The 15,624-nt window shown below is 41.1% G+C and overlaps 1 protein-coding gene across 1 annotated transcript in view; it reads left to right on the top strand.

Moving 5' to 3' along the window:
- The window catches only part of camk1b (calcium/calmodulin-dependent protein kinase Ib), a 67,010-nt gene extending 51,629 nt beyond the window's left edge, over positions 1-15,381 (top strand). Inside the window, exons 5-12 of the mRNA XM_060910340.1 lie at positions 5,197-5,335; positions 5,810-5,936; positions 6,180-6,255; positions 8,016-8,128; positions 8,456-8,534; positions 11,676-11,763; positions 11,976-12,129; positions 12,856-15,381. Of these exons, the coding sequence (XP_060766323.1) occupies positions 5,197-5,335; positions 5,810-5,936; positions 6,180-6,255; positions 8,016-8,128; positions 8,456-8,534; positions 11,676-11,763; positions 11,976-12,129; positions 12,856-12,962 (883 nt within the window). The 3' untranslated portion in view covers positions 12,963-15,381. The remainder of the gene's footprint in view (positions 1-5,196; positions 5,336-5,809; positions 5,937-6,179; positions 6,256-8,015; positions 8,129-8,455; positions 8,535-11,675; positions 11,764-11,975; positions 12,130-12,855) is intronic.
- The last annotated feature ends 243 nt before the right edge of the window (positions 15,382-15,624 follow it).

Raw genomic sequence — 15,624 nt, 5'->3', positions numbered from 1 at the left:
TGATATCTGGACATCAACTGCACATTTGTTTGTTTTTGTTTATTTGACTCATTTTTTGGAGGCATTGTTTTTGTGTTTTTGAGGATTTAGTTGGTTGGTTGGTTTGTGCTTTGTTTGTTTTTTTAATTTGCTTGGCAGGTTTATTTTGTTTAAGTTGGTTGATTTTGGTTTGCTTCAGTCCTTTATGAAGTTTTATTTGTCAAATTCGGTAGACTCTGTAAACAGTTTAGCTTCACTTAAGCAAAGTAAATTAGTCGCGACAGAAATATTTCATCCAAATTATCCAATTAGCTTTTAGCTTCGGGAGACAAATCAGCAGTACAAGTTATTGCGAGCTACATTCTGCAAAGTAATAATAACAGCTTATGTGTTATTGCTCGAGGCACCCATCTGACACACTGCTCATTTATTTACTCATACTCTGATGGACCACGTGATGCTGTGACGTGAGCCTTGATGCTCACGTACTTTTCTGTACTAAGGAACATAATGACTGCGATCCTGAAGCATTTCCTGATTAATGGTGGAAATGAAATCAAAGCAGACTGCAAGCTATGCTGTGTGAAATATCAACAGGTGGAACTCTAACATCTTCCGACAATACAAGTAACCTGATAATAGAGAGCATGAGAGAAGCCAAATTAAAAATATCATCACCATTGGCTGGGGAGCTCGTCTTCATATTGACGAAGGCAATATTCCGATTAACAAAGAATAATTTGTACAGCCCGACTGCATAGCCTAATATTGCTTTGGAAGCACTATTGAAAGAAGCATAATAAACATGTGAACATGAACAGTTTTGATATTTAGCTCGAAGCTGGTGCCCGCAGAACACCATTACTGGATCAGGAACCCGTGACCTGATACTCTCAGTTAGGGATCAACTGTAAGCTGCACTTCATGTAATATTCTTCGCATGGCTCAGCACCATTAAGGAAGATGATAGTTGTCAGATAGTGTCTGAATTATGTCTCTGTCTAAGCAGTGTCCTCGTTCATAGCTGTACATCAGCAAGAGTGACTCCCAGACAGCACTTTCATCTCAAAAGAAAACACATTACACGGCCATGTGTCACCACTCGCCGGGATCTCTCCTGCTGGATATGAATCTTCCCTTCCGGCTTGGGCTTTACTTTTCCAGCCCTCTTTTATGAAGCACATCTTTTTTCACAGTCAAAGTTGCATAAAGAAACTGATCAAGAGAACAAGATCCACATATGTGCTCTTGATAATCTGCCAGAAAGAATAATAGGCTACAGTTAACAATTGATTGTTTTATTCTATCTACATTCACTGGATTCTGAGAAACGGAGCATTTTTATTTTTTGCAAATTCAATAAATAAAACCTTTAGACAAAACGTCTGATAAAATCATCTCTGCTTAGGCAGACTTCTTAAAAACCTCTCAATGGCTGCATGAATTGACTTTAGTGTTGTTTTTTTTTGTAGAAAGTGCCATCGTGCCGAGGTATAGGTAGAATAGCTTTAGACATTTATTTAATTCTTCCTTGGACATTTCAGTTTTGTAATTTTCAAACTTTGAGCTTTCGAACCAGTCTAAAAAAATTTCAACAAATTTTAATGCTTAAAGATGAAGAATGTAAAAAAAAACAAAAACGAAATGACAGGAGCAATTTGTGAAAAATGCGATAATAATTCTTGAAAAATTAAAAAAGATACGTTCTTACCAGGGGCGGCACGGTGGTGTAGTGGTTAGCGCTGTCGCCTCACAGCAAGAAGGTCCTGGGTTCGAGCCCAGCGGCCGGCGAGGGCCTTTCTGTGCGGAGTTTGCATGTTCTCCCTGTGTCCGCGTGGGTTTCCTCCGAGTGCTCTGGTTTCCCCCACAGTCCAAAGACATGCAGGTTAGGTTAACTGGTGACTCTAAATTGACCGTAGGTGTGAATGTGAGTGTGAATGGTTGTCTGTGTCTATGTGTCAGCCCTGTGATGACCTGGCGACTTGTCCAGGGTGTACCCCGCCTTTCGCCCGTAGTCAGCTGGGATAGGCTCCAGCTTGCCTGCGACCCTGTAGAACAGGATAAAGCGGCTACAGATAATGAGATGAGATGAGACGTTCTTACCATCAAATACTTTTATTTCATATTTTGTTGCTTTGGGTGTTTTTTGGGGTTTTGTTTTCAAGTAGAGTTTTTATTTCGTCCTCGGTTGGTTCAGCAACACGCTTCGTCATTTTGTTTTTCTCTACTTATGTATATTGCTGGGTTTCACGTGACGTCACATCCGCCTCATTAGTTATTCAATACTTTAGCTGGTGGTCTACCAAAGCTCAGTTGACAAAGTGTTTGTACAGAGAAGGTGCATCGCTTGCATGAAAAATGCCTTACGCTTGCATTGTTTTAGGTTGTTCGAATCGATCAAATCGTGAAACTGATAAAAGTTTCTTCAGGGTTCTTCGTGAACTAATAAAAAAGGGTGAACACAGGATTTCACAAAAAGATGTCAAGAAAGGCAGCTTTTGAACCTCTCGCTGAAATCGAAGGGAGCCGAGTCAAAGCATGCTCGAGTTTGCAGTGATCACTTGGTGAAAGGTTTGTATTTCCCTCTCAGCTCTGTCCTTAGTGTTTTCCAAGTACTTTTCTTGCTTGTGTCGTTATTTGACGGTACTTTTTTTTAGTCACGAAGCGCTAAAGTTCCCAGCTGTTTCTTTGTTTACTCCTCACTCCTCACAAAGTCCATATGCATGAAGGTCGCGACAAAATTTTTCCCCAGCCGTACAGTTACAATGCGCCGTGATCACTTCTCCGTCTTGTTTAACTAAGATCCAGGTCTTTAAAGGGGTTTCTGATGATCTTTGTGAATGATTTACCTGAGAGATAAGTGAACTGTTGTTTGTTGACACTTCAACTTGCAGCGCTTGATTGTAAAGACGTGAATGAAAAGCTTAAAAAAAAAATAAAATACTTACACAGGCAAAAACAATCCAGGATTCATTCGGCAGCGACTTGATAGCGAGGTCCTTTACCCAGCCACATACAAAAAAGTTGTAAGTCTCCATACTTTTCCACGCTTTCATCTGTTTTGCGGTGTAGAAGGACGTCTGCAACACCAGATAGTTGGAGATGTCGGGGAACTCAACTGAAGGGTAGTTTTCGAGATCGGATGACAAATCCTTCTTTCCCAGACTGTAGGGGTCGATTCCATTGTGCATAGCAATCTTCTGAATATATCTAAAGCCAGCAGTAGCTTCTAGATTACGAGTGTACTCTGATAAGTTATCGCTAGTTGCTTGCACTAGGGCAGAAGTTTTGCCAGCTATTTCACTTCTGGTAAAACCGCTAAGAAAAGTCAGGTGACTGAAACCCAGCAATATGAGCTGATAGCCTAGTAGTAGAGTAGCTAATCAGAGTGCGCAATTGCTCATATCCCGTGAACGTGGATAGAATAATATTGATTATACAGTCTCTGGATTGCATATAAAGGGTGTTGCCACCTCACAGCTCCAGAGTCCCAGGTTCAATCTGGCCTTTAAATAAGTGTAAATGTGCCTGGAATTGTTTATTTGTGATACCAACAGTTAAATCAAATTATAAGTGAATCCTTTCCAGTGTATAGAATCAACTCCAAAGCTTTGATTCAGGGAGTTGACTCTTTTTGAGATTCATAACATCGACCAACTAATCAATAACAGCATTTATTATTCAACTATTTTTATTCTATGCGTCTGTCACTTCTCGCCATGCTTTCTCTCTCTCTCTCTCTCCCCTCTGTGCAATGTCAGTGCCCTTTAATTACATACATGCCTTGGAGACTCTCTTATGTCTCGTCTACTGAGAAATCAAGGTAAAGTCTGACAAACACACTGACATACACGTGCATGAGTACACATCCACCATACACACACACACTACCCGCCCACTGAGAAGCCCAGGGAACATGTGCCCACACCTGTGTCCTCCCACCCGCCAGCTGAAATGTCACAAAAGAAGAACAGGGGAGATAAATGAGGGAAGAGAAAGAGAGCGAGCATTAACCAGAACATGGCCAGGTTTCGATTACAATAGAGAGCAGGGATGATAATAATTAGGACATCTGGGAAAAGGAGGTTGGTGAAAAAGGAGGGCTGGGTGGAGGAAGGAAGACAAGGATGGAGAATAGCCTTGGAGGGAGGGGTAGAAGGTTAGTAAAAAATAGTGATGGATGAAAGGGATGATGAAAGTGAGCGATTATAAAGGGAAAGGAAGGTGGATGGAGGGAATGACAAGAATTGAGGGAGAATGAGTAAGAAAGAGAGGAATAGCATGATGGGGTGGGGAAAGGAGGATCAACAGAGAAAGCAATGAACGGAAGTTTTGAGAAGGAGATTGAGGTGGATTGTTGTAATAAATGGACATGGATGGAGAAAGAGAGATAAAGAGATGGATAGTGAGAGAGATGAATGGGGAAAGGATGGATGGAGAGAGAAAGGGAGGTGATGGAATGGTGGAATAGACAGGTTTGGAGAGATGGAGGGATGAAGAGAGGGATGGGGAAAGTGATCAATAGAAGGATGGAGAGAATGGTCAAGAGATGGAAGGAGAAGGGGTAGAAGGTGGGTTGGAGAGAGAAAGTGATCAAAGGAAGGATGGAGAAGGTGGTCAAGAGATGGAAGGAGAAGGGGTAGAAGGTGGGTTGGAGAGAGAAAGTGATCAAAGGAAGGATGGAGAAGGTGGTCAAGAGATGGGGCGAGGAATGGAGAGATGGATGGAGTTTAGTGGGACAAGGAGGGATTAACACACAAGCTGGAAAGTGCTGAGTCTGCCAGGTCTTTCATCTCAGCTAGAGATCAAGTGTGTGTGTGTGTGTGTGTGTGTGTGTGTGTATGTGTCGTATCACTCGCTAGGAGTTGGTTGTTTTTCTATTCCGCTGTACCTTCACTCGAGCAGATTGAAACAGGGGAAACAGATTGCACACATAATGACGCTTGATTTACAGCAAAGCAAAATGTTTCTCTGATTTGACACTGGAGTCGACTTTAACCTGCGTGAGTGGAGAGTAGGAGGTGGAAAACAGGCTTAAGAGTGCCTCCTGCTGGTGAAGGAGGGCTGGAACACCACCAGCTGGCCACAAGGATCCATGCTGTGATACAGTCTGTCTGAAGTGGAAGAGTGTGTGTGTGTGTGTGTGTGTGTGTGTGTGTGTGTGTGTGTGTGTGTGTGTGTGTGTGCAGCTTCCACAGCATATTTCTCTCTTTGCAGGGTGTCTGGCGGCGAGCTCTTTGACAGGATTGTGGAAAAAGGTTTTTACACAGAGAAAGACGCCAGCAAGCTCATCCAGCAGATCCTGGATGCTGTGAAGTATCTGCACGACATGGGCATAGTGCACCGAGACCTGAAGGTGGGACCAGAAGGAAGCGTGTGTGTGTGTGTGTGTGTGTGTGTGTGTGTGTGTGTGTGAGAGAGAGAGAGAGAGAGAGAGAGAGAATCAAAATAAGCACAGTTCTGAAAGTGTAATAAATTCAGTTTAATTTAATTAACCGGTTTTTCTCCCTGATATTCAACCTTTCCTATTTTATGTTGCAATCCCGTCTTCTTCCTTTCCTGCTCCAGTTTGAGAAGCCTGTGTGCACTGTAACTAATTTACATGACGTTTATTTTCTTCTCCGGTTTCTGAGGTCACAGTTATTAGTCTTGTTAGTCTGTGAGCTAAACAAGCTCATTTGCTTACATGCAGTGACGTGAAGGACGTACAGATTAATTCTTGTGCATGGCTGAACTAATTAAGCCTCTCATTGAACATGATTCAGATCAGTGAGAGTGAGGGAGAGAGAGGGAGGGGTTGACTGTGTTTGCATTTTTTTTTTTTATTCAGCCAGAGAACCTGCTATATTACAGCATGGACGAGGACTCGAAGATCATGATCAGTGATTTTGGCTTGTCAAAGATCGAGGGCTCGGGCAGTGTGATGAGCACAGCATGCGGAACTCCTGGATACGTAGGTAAGAGGCGCACTTGCGTACATCACCTCTATCCACTCGTCATATCCTTCCTCATGGGTAGGGAAGTCATTCGTCGAATAGAAAGTTTATACACCCATTTGTCAAATCTATATGATTTAGTCTTAAATTATGTGGAGCGTCCAATACACAAGTCCCTGTGCAAGTTGTTACTATAGGAACAGTCACTGTAAGATGACCTCATACATGCGTGAAGTGTTAATAAGTTGTTTTGTTGCTTGGCAGCTCCAGAAGTTTTGGCCCAGAAGCCATACAGTAAAGCAGTGGATTGCTGGTCCATCGGTGTCATCGCGTACATCCTGTAAGTATTATATACACGAGACTGATATCCTGAGTGAGTGTCAGACACTCTGCACGCTGTGTCTGAATAGTATGATAAATAGTATAATAGCACATTATTCTATAGTAATCACGTGATTTGATTATATTTTGAATACACAATGATACATTGTGCAACAATAAATTGCAATAAAATTTTATGATTTGAATCAGTCAACTAAAAAATGAATCATGATTATCATCAGACTTGGCTTTTCCTAGCTGGCATTGTGTGATTTAGACAGCTGAAGGTGAAAAGTGGCAATACACGTGACTTCACCTCAACCTAGGCGGAAGTAACCCAGCTCTAATGCCGCAAACTCACAAAAAAAACCAGATCTAAAATGAGAGAGCGGTTGTTATGCAATTAACTGTGCAAATAGATTAAACAAGAAATCAGAGCTCTTTTTTTACAGACAGGAGAGGGCACAATGACATGACTTCATCCTAGGTGGAAGTAACACAGCTCTAATGCTGCAACAACACACTGCTGAAAGCTAAAGAAAAGAGAAGCAAATGGAGGAAATACAAACATTTATAAAAGTTTATTCAGAAAAGACCTAGTTGTTATTCATTTTACTAAAAATGGAAGTTGGCTATTTAACAGTTATTACATGAGATCGAGTCGTACATGAGCTGATAGCCAACGAGGCACGTAGCTCTGAGTTGGCTATAAGCCATGTATGATGAGATTGAGTGGAATAGCTGTTTTATTCTATCCACATTCACTGGATTTTGAGAAACAGAGCATTTTTATTTTTTGCAAATTGATCAATAAAAACTATACAAAACGTCCGACAAAATCATTTCCGCTTAGAATGTAAACAAACAGGCGAAATGACAGTAGCAATTTGTGAAAAATACTATAATAATAATTCTTGAAAAATAAAATCGATGTTCTTCCCATCAAATACTTTTATTCCATATTTTGTTGCTTTTTTTTTTGGGGGGGGTTCTTCCTCTTCTTCTTCAGGGTTTCTTGGTGGTTGGCAAATCAACTTAAAGGTGCATTACCGCCACCGACTGGGTTGGAGTGTGGAACAGGAGATATTGGGGGTGGGGGGGACTTTTTTTTAAAGCTATTTCTGTTTCTTTTAAATACTTGATATTTTTGGGGGGGTTTGTTTTCGAGTAGAGTTTTAATTTCATCCTTGGTTGGTTCAGCAACACACTCCTCCATTTTGTTTTTCTCTACTAACGGTATGTAAGCTGATATCCTTGTAGTAGAGTAGCCAATCAGAGCGCGCGATTGCTCATATCCAGTGAATGTGGATAGAATAATGTATTTTACTCCAACCTTTACAAAAGTGGGTAAATAATTATTGTTGGCTATTTAGAAAATGAACAAGGTTTTTTTTAATTTAACAAAAGGAATATTGAAGTTGATAAAGAATAGGAAAATCGAATCATGAATTGGGTGAATCATTAAATGCCTAATTTTGAGTAATAGAACATCCTGAAGTGTTTTGTTTCCATTATACCAACTACAAACTACAGTTTGCCAACACTAGCATTGAAGAATGACATGTCATATTGTTTATCTGTTTCTAATTAAATTTAATCTCATGGAACATCCAAAATCAGCCATGATGCAAGTTTTAGACCTAAATATACCTGTAATATAAAATGTCCATCATACATATTCTCCTTAGAATTCTCCTGCATTACATGCTGTCTCTCAGTCCTTGGTCTCATTTCATAAGAGCCAACATCTTAAATCCTCCCTCTCTGTCTCGTTCTCAGTTTGTGTGGTTATCCACCATTTTACGATGAGAACGATTCCAAGCTGTTTGAGCAGATCCTGAAGGCCGAGTATGAGTTTGACTCGCCATACTGGGACGACATCTCCGATTCAGGTAGCACTTTCTCCATCTTTTCATAACTCCCCTGCTTTACTTCAGGCCTGGATTATTTCTGTCCAGATTTTGGTGTGTCCCATTGAACACGTGCCAAACTGCTTGTTAATAATAATAATAAAAATACTCTTGAACTCTTGAGTTTATGACTACATCAGGCCCTGGGAGAGCAGCTAATCAAATTTTGACGGATGTTGAAATCAGGCCAGCTTTTTTTCCATCCTGAGCCTGTTCTGTGTTACCAGATGACCTTATGGAATGAAAAAAAAAAAAAGGTGTCCAGCACTCATGTCATGCACTGAACCGTAACTGTAATTTTATTCTCAGCCAAGGACTTCATCATACATCTGATGGAGAGAGACCCCAATCTGCGCTACACGTGTGATCAAGCACTGCAGCATCCATGGTATGAAATACGTGCATTTTAGTCTAAATGTTAATTGTTCTTATTGTAAATGTACCAAATTTTCATGTTTTTTTTTCTCATTTTTGAACCTAATTTTGTTCATATTTCGCATTTAAACTCAGCACTAAATGCGAATAAAGAGCATAAAAGACAATAAATGTATGTCAGCATTAAAAATTACAATATTAAAGATGCAGTTTGTAATTTTTCCACGTGGGTTTCCTCCGGGTGCTCCGGTTTCCCCCACAGTCCAAAGACATGCAGGTTAGGTTAACTGGTGACTCTAAATTGACCGTAGGTGTGAATGTGAGTGTGAATGGTTGTCTGTGTCTATGTGTCAGCCCTGTGATGACCTGGCGACTTGTCCAGGGTGTACCCCACCTTTTGCCCGTAGTCAGCTGGGATAGGCTCCAGCTTGCCTGCGACCCTGTAGAACAGGATAAAGCGGCTACAGATAATGAGATGAGATGAGTTTGTAATTTTTAGTGCCCTCTGCTGGCCATGCGAACATGTCCAAACTTCTCACTCCCATCAGGTCCTAATTGTCATTTAAATAGACATATGGCCCTTTTCCACTACCCTTTTTCAGCTCACTTCAGCTCGCCTCAGCTCACTTCAGCCCGACACGGCTCGCGTTTCGACTACCAAAAAACAGCACGACTCAGCTCGCTTCAGCCCTGCTTAGCCCCTAAAACTCGCACCGTTTTGGAGTGGGGCTGAAGCGAGCCAAAGCGAGCCGAGTGAGGCTGGGGGCGTGAGCAGACACTCCCCTGTGCACTGATTGGTGAGGAGGAGTGTCCTCACATGCCCACACACGCCCCGCGAGCGCGCTGGGATCTGTAAACACCGCAAACCCGGAAGGAGAAGAATTACGAGAATTTCTGAAGCCTTATGCGCCTCGCCTCATCTATACGCTCTTGCTAGTATCTGTCCGCGTTGTCGGTGACAACAAGCCACAGCACCAAGACCAGCAACACTAACGACTCCATGTCCTCCATGTTTATTGTTTACTATTCGGGTCGTGAGACTACCACTTAAAAGATCACTGAATCAGTGACATACAGAGCATCGTGGACGAGTTCGCGGAGCGCAAGGCTCGTCGTATGCCCTTCAAATAATGCGCGCAGTAGGCTATTGATGTTTTATTATGAGCCATGTACAGTATGTCGCCTAATGTTTTTTTGTTTCTGAGTTACATGTTCGTTTGAAGGACTTAATGTACAAAATAACATAGTTGCACCCCGTAGTGTTGAAATTGGTAAACACAGTGCATTCAGTGAGGTTTGCACCGCCCTCCTTTTATTTCTGACTCTTCCTGTCACCGTTGCAACCTCTGAGCGCTCATTCGTATGCCCTTCAAATAATGTGCGCAGTATAGGCTATTGATGTTTTATTATGAGCCATGTACAGTATCCTAATGTTTTTTGTTTCTGAGTTACATGTTCGTTTGAAGGACTTAATGTACTAAATAACATAGTTGCACCCGGTAGTGTTGAAATTGGTAAACACCGCAGTTGTGGACATTTTGTAGCCTAAAATGATGTTATGATAAGCTTTAATAAAGGGCCCGGTCATTTGCCCCGCCCCCGGCCCGGCTCTGACTTGTTCCGCCACTGTCGCTGATGTCACTGTTTGCGCTGCTTAACGACATCACGTGACGTCCACCCACTTTCGCTAACTCCACCCAATGTGTCCACCCACTTCCAGCCAGCACGGTTCAGCGCGGTTGTAGTCGAAATGCAGCTCCAACAGCCCCGCTCAGCTCGACTCAGCTCGACTCAGCACGGCACGGCTCAGCCGCGTTTGTAGTGGAAAAGCGGCAATAGTCATAGGTAGACCTGAGAAACTGTTCTGGTTGTGTAGGTAGAGGGGAGAAAAAATTTCAACAGAAGCCTTAAAGCTAGACGGCCTTTCGATTTCATAAAATCTGTGAAATTTAGTTTTCTCTGAAATTTGGTCATTGTGATATGCTTATTTCTGTAATCTCTCTCAAAAAAAAAAAAACCCAGGCCATTCTGTGGCTGGGAAGTTATTTAATTTGAAGGGATTCCTGAGCAAATAATGCGCATGAAATCACTTGCTTTGCACAGTCAACCAGACAGAGGAAATCCGTGTGCGCATGCGCAGGTTTACCTTCTTTTGGGTTTTACAGCAGCTGGCATCCACAGTGTTGCATTACTGCCAGGTTTAACTTTGACCGTGCACTGACAGTTCCATCATTCTGACGCTAAACGAACAGCTGATCACACCGAGGTGCTCGCTGACTGCCGATATTTATTAGTTTGGTCCTGCGTTTCCTTTCCTTCGTATATAACATAACATCTTTTCTTTTTTGGTTTCTGTTACTGTAGTTGGTCTTTCACGTTTCATTCGCACACTCATGTCCTCCATTTTTTTCTCCTGTTTCAAATTTCTATCCCACAATGCCTTGCACGAATGGGGAAAGCCCACCATGTGATGCATGACGTAGTATCTTGAATTGGGTCATGGTGAAGCAGGAAAAAAATAGCGGAGAATTTAGGGCCATGTGGCCCTAAATTCATTAACTGTTCTATTTTAAAAAAAACTAATAAACTTGGAAGTTTGTGATTCGAATTCAGTAGCTTTGGGTCCACTAAACAAAAATAATTGGGTGTCAGGGAAAATTCTTTTTATGACCTACACTTGAAAAACCTGAAAAGGCAGTCTACCTTTAAATGGAAAAATAATATTGAGGTCAATTACAGGGCGGTACTGAAAATCAGTTTTTTGATCAGGTGTCTTTGAAACGGAGTGATTATTACTGATTGAGATGCACCTTTAGAAATACAAAAACAGCCTCTTTAAGCAAAAATAAATATTTTGGCATGATCATGTACCCAAGTTCAGTTTTTTGAGTTTCTATTTCATTGAGAGCAAAATGCTGTCAGTTACACTTGCATCACTGGAGAAAATAATTGTTCTGCTCAACATGAGTTTAATGTTTTCTCATGACAGAACGCATTGCTAATCCGGCTCGATCCAGTTCTGTTTTGGCTCCTTCCAAACGGCTTTAAAGCCTTTGCTTTCCTTGGCAAAAATGCAGCCAGATGACTAACTTGGATCTCATTGGAAGGAAATGAACGATTTATTTCTGTTGTTTTTTCTTGTTATTTTTGCCAGGATTGCCGGCGATACAGCACTGGACAAGAACATCCATGAGTCTGTGAGCGCTCAGATCAAGAAGAACTTTGCCAAGAGCAAGTGGAAGGTCAGTATTGTTGATCATCACATAGCCTGCTTTTTAAACACTATGTTTGAAAGCTAAATGGCATGATCTGTCCAAAATAATGCCTGATTTCTCACATGATAGAATGAAATAATCATGTGAAGCATGTCTAAATGTAATCCTATCAGATTAAGAAAACTTCTCCACAAGCACAGGTTTATATTTTCAAGCTTTCTTTCGTCTGTCTCTCTCAGCAAGCGTTTAATGCCACAGCAGTGGTCCGACACATGCGTCGCCTCCAACTGGGCACCAGTCAAGAAGGGCAGAGCCAGCTGTCGCCCCACAGCCCCTGCAGCGAGCGTCTCCTGCTGCCCGAGGGAACTGAGGAGGAAGAGGACGAACAAAGCAGTCAGTTCCCAAAAATTCACTTTATTAAAATCCCGTTTGCTGGGGGAAAAAAAAAATCATGTTTACTTACCCAAATATAAGTATAGTCAGTCTGCCAAGATGATGTCAGTCTGCTTCTTTAGTTTTGCCCTGGACTGATGATGTGTTAGTGGAGTGAACAAATAATCATGCTCAAAATCTCTTCCCAAATATTTCGACATTTCTGGATGGAAACATGGCACAGTCTAGAATAGGTCATATTGAGAAATCCAACATTGTACTCGAGACATTGGTGCAAAAGTTTATTTGGACTCAGAGTTCCAGAATGCAGTGCAGCTGTACGATGCAGTCGGTTCGAGCATAGAAAAAAATGAAGCTTTGGAAACTGATCTGTTTCCTGAGAAGCCATGACCTAAAGTTTGGGACCAAAAGGTTGCCGGTTAGATTTCCTGGACCAGCAGGAATGGCTGCAGTGAATGTCTTGAGCAAGGCACCTAACCCCCAACTGCTCCCCAGACTGCATGTTGTATGTTGCTCTGGATAAGAGCATCTGCTAAATGCCATTAATGTAATGTAATTTAATGTAAAGTGCTGCTGCATTGCTGGCTTTATGTACCGATGAAGCAAAGCACAACTATCAGCAGGAAGTTGCACTGCATTGTGGGTAACATAGAAAAACGTTAACCAAAGTGAAATGTCAATTCAAGAATCCAATAGTTATGAGGTGCATTATCTCTGTCTCCGTAGCCTCTCAGAGGGACAATAACGGCTGCTCCGAAAGCGCTGGTGAAGGGGCGGGGCACGACGGCATCCAGAACTGCGCCTTCCGCCTGCACCCAGCCAGCCGGGTCTGAGCCTGTCAATCGTCCTGCTGCAACCAATGACTTGACTGTGCCGTGTTTCTACTGGAGTCCTGCCACACCCCCAGTCTGGCCAGGAATACTGAGTAACTCCAGCGCTTGGCCACTAGGTGGCGCTGCAGTGTAAAGAATTCCAGGTGGGAAAGGGGGTCGCTATGCCAACTGAGGGATTCTGTTTCCAAGAGAGATGAGCTTTGTTAGAGGAAGGACAGAGAGAGACACAGCTGACAGAGAGAGCTGCATTATGAGTAATGGACTAAGATTGGACAGTGTTTTTAACTTCTGTTTTACAAACGACATCATGGTTCATCATCTTTGGAAAAGTGGGTTTAGATGTGTTTTCAGTTGTAAAATGGGTCCAAAAATGAGATCTTTTCAGCCTGTTCACTAAACAATTTCATGTGCGATCAGCACATATTTAAACACACACACATACACACACACACTTGTCTAACCACCGTGATTACCTTCCATTGACATTAATGCAGCCATTTAATGTTGTGCTGCACCTAAATCTACCCTGAACTGAACCTCATCCTCAGTAACCAAAACTAAACTTTAACATGCTTGTTGTTCTTTTTTATTTTTTCATAAAGCAGCCAGATGTCCCCACAAAATTACAATGGTCAGAAATTCCGATCTAAAATATTTCTTGTAGTTTTATGAACCAAAAGTGAAGCTGAAACTCTTAACTAGGTAATGAACATACAGTACATGGAAGCGTTATGGTACTACCCCACACACACACACACAGTCTAATTAACATGAACATTATTTCAATCATTTATACAGCATATACTTGCAAACATTTGATCCATATTTGACTGATCAATAACTTAATTTATTCATGTGCTGCAACAAATCATTGTTTCATGGACCTGTGGGTTTTTTTTTTCCCATGTATCACACAGTCTTCAGTGCCTTCGTGGTTGCAGTTTGTTCAGGTTCTCAATGCTTCATTTTTACATCTCGTCATCGTCATCGTGATCTGTCTGAGTGCTGGATGCTTTCAATGTATAAACCGTACTATTTAGGGAAAACACTGCAGTTGTGCCCTGTGTGTGGGTGGTTGAGGGGGGGTGCACTTTTATACATCGAAAACTATTACCATTTATGTAAATGTTTTTATATAAAACTGTTTCTCTTAACTGATGGTTTTACTCAGGGGATGATGGCGTGTTCAGGATTTGGGATGGTACAGGATTCATTATTTTACAGATAAATATAATATATTAACGTGGTAGCCTGGGAAAACGTCACGCTATGGCTGAAACCATAAATCCTGTATATTTCACAAAAATGGAACAGAAACTATTATTATTATTATTATTATTATTATTATTATTATTATTAAGTTCACAGCCTCCGTGTAATTGACTGGTCTGTTCGTACTGTTGCATGTCCGTGAGGTCCCCATGACCTCAGAGCGACAGCACCTTCCACAAGATATTCATGGTTCCAAGCAATGCAGATTTTTGAAAGACCCTTACGTTGTACTTGATCTTTAACTGGTCCAAGAAATATGGAAGTTTGTGAGGAATTGACCCCAGTGCTCCTATTATTATTATTATTATTAACTTTCTAATCTTGCCTTGGCTAGATTAGAAAGTAAATAATCTTGTCCTGCAAAGATCACGTTGAGTGAAAAGAGAGAGAGAGAACATTCAGAAAACTTTGAGTTAACCTAAAGAGACGTTCAATAGTGAAGGTCACGCTTTAATCAAGTTGTTGAATAGTTCACATGTCATAGTGACATAATGTAATATCATCCTAATTAATTCGGTTTGTAATCAGCTGTTAAAATGTCTCCGATACAATCTTAGAAAGTAATGTCCTTCTTTTACACCTCATTTATGGTAACCAAACCCTTTCACTGCAAGAACTTAACTTCTGATATGGGTTGTAAGAGCATCATGGTTTCACGTTTACAGTTAGTCACGTTGTACAATCGAGCCATTGAACTTTTTTCTGAAACGCAGATTAAAATGCAGTTCTGTTCATTTAGGGTACGTGATCAATACTGACAGTGAGACTTTATTCTTCAGTCAGTCTGAAAAACAAATCCACAAGGAAGTCCAGTTAATTTATTTGTATGACTTTTTTTTTTATTTCTTAAAGATCCATTAATACTGTGAAACCATGATATTTCTGAAGTAGATTGTAATACTGTGAAAATGTCAAACATTAAAAAAAAAAAAAGAGAAAAATATTTAAATTCTGGAAATTTTTCAGAAACTCAGCACTGTGTGAAGGGTTGTCCCAGGCTGCCACATATATTTAGACAGAGGAAATAATATTTGCCCTTGACATATGGGGTGGGGGGGTGTTTGGGTCTGTTGTAATATTTCTAACATTCGGTATTGCACCACTGAAGCTATCCACAAGTGAAAGGCATTAAAGGCATTTTGTTGTACCTCATGCGTCTCATTTGATTTGTTTCCATACACCATTTTCTGTGATGCACTCATCTGCTTTCTGTATACTGGACCACTTTTTTTTTTCCTTACCATGCTCAGTTTTGCAATACTATTCCCAATTACTTTCTGTGCTACATGAAATCATCTTGTTCAAACATTTTATGAAATTCAACTGAGATGCAAAACTCATAAAAAAACAAACAAACTACAAGGTCTATATTTGGAACCAAGGAACAACA

The sequence above is a fragment of the Neoarius graeffei genome, chromosome 26 (genome assembly GCF_027579695.1).
Source record: "Neoarius graeffei isolate fNeoGra1 chromosome 26, fNeoGra1.pri, whole genome shotgun sequence".
In the NCBI taxonomy this organism is placed as follows: domain Eukaryota; kingdom Metazoa; phylum Chordata; class Actinopteri; order Siluriformes; family Ariidae; genus Neoarius; species Neoarius graeffei.
This window is presented reverse-complemented; position numbering and strand designations above follow the sequence as displayed.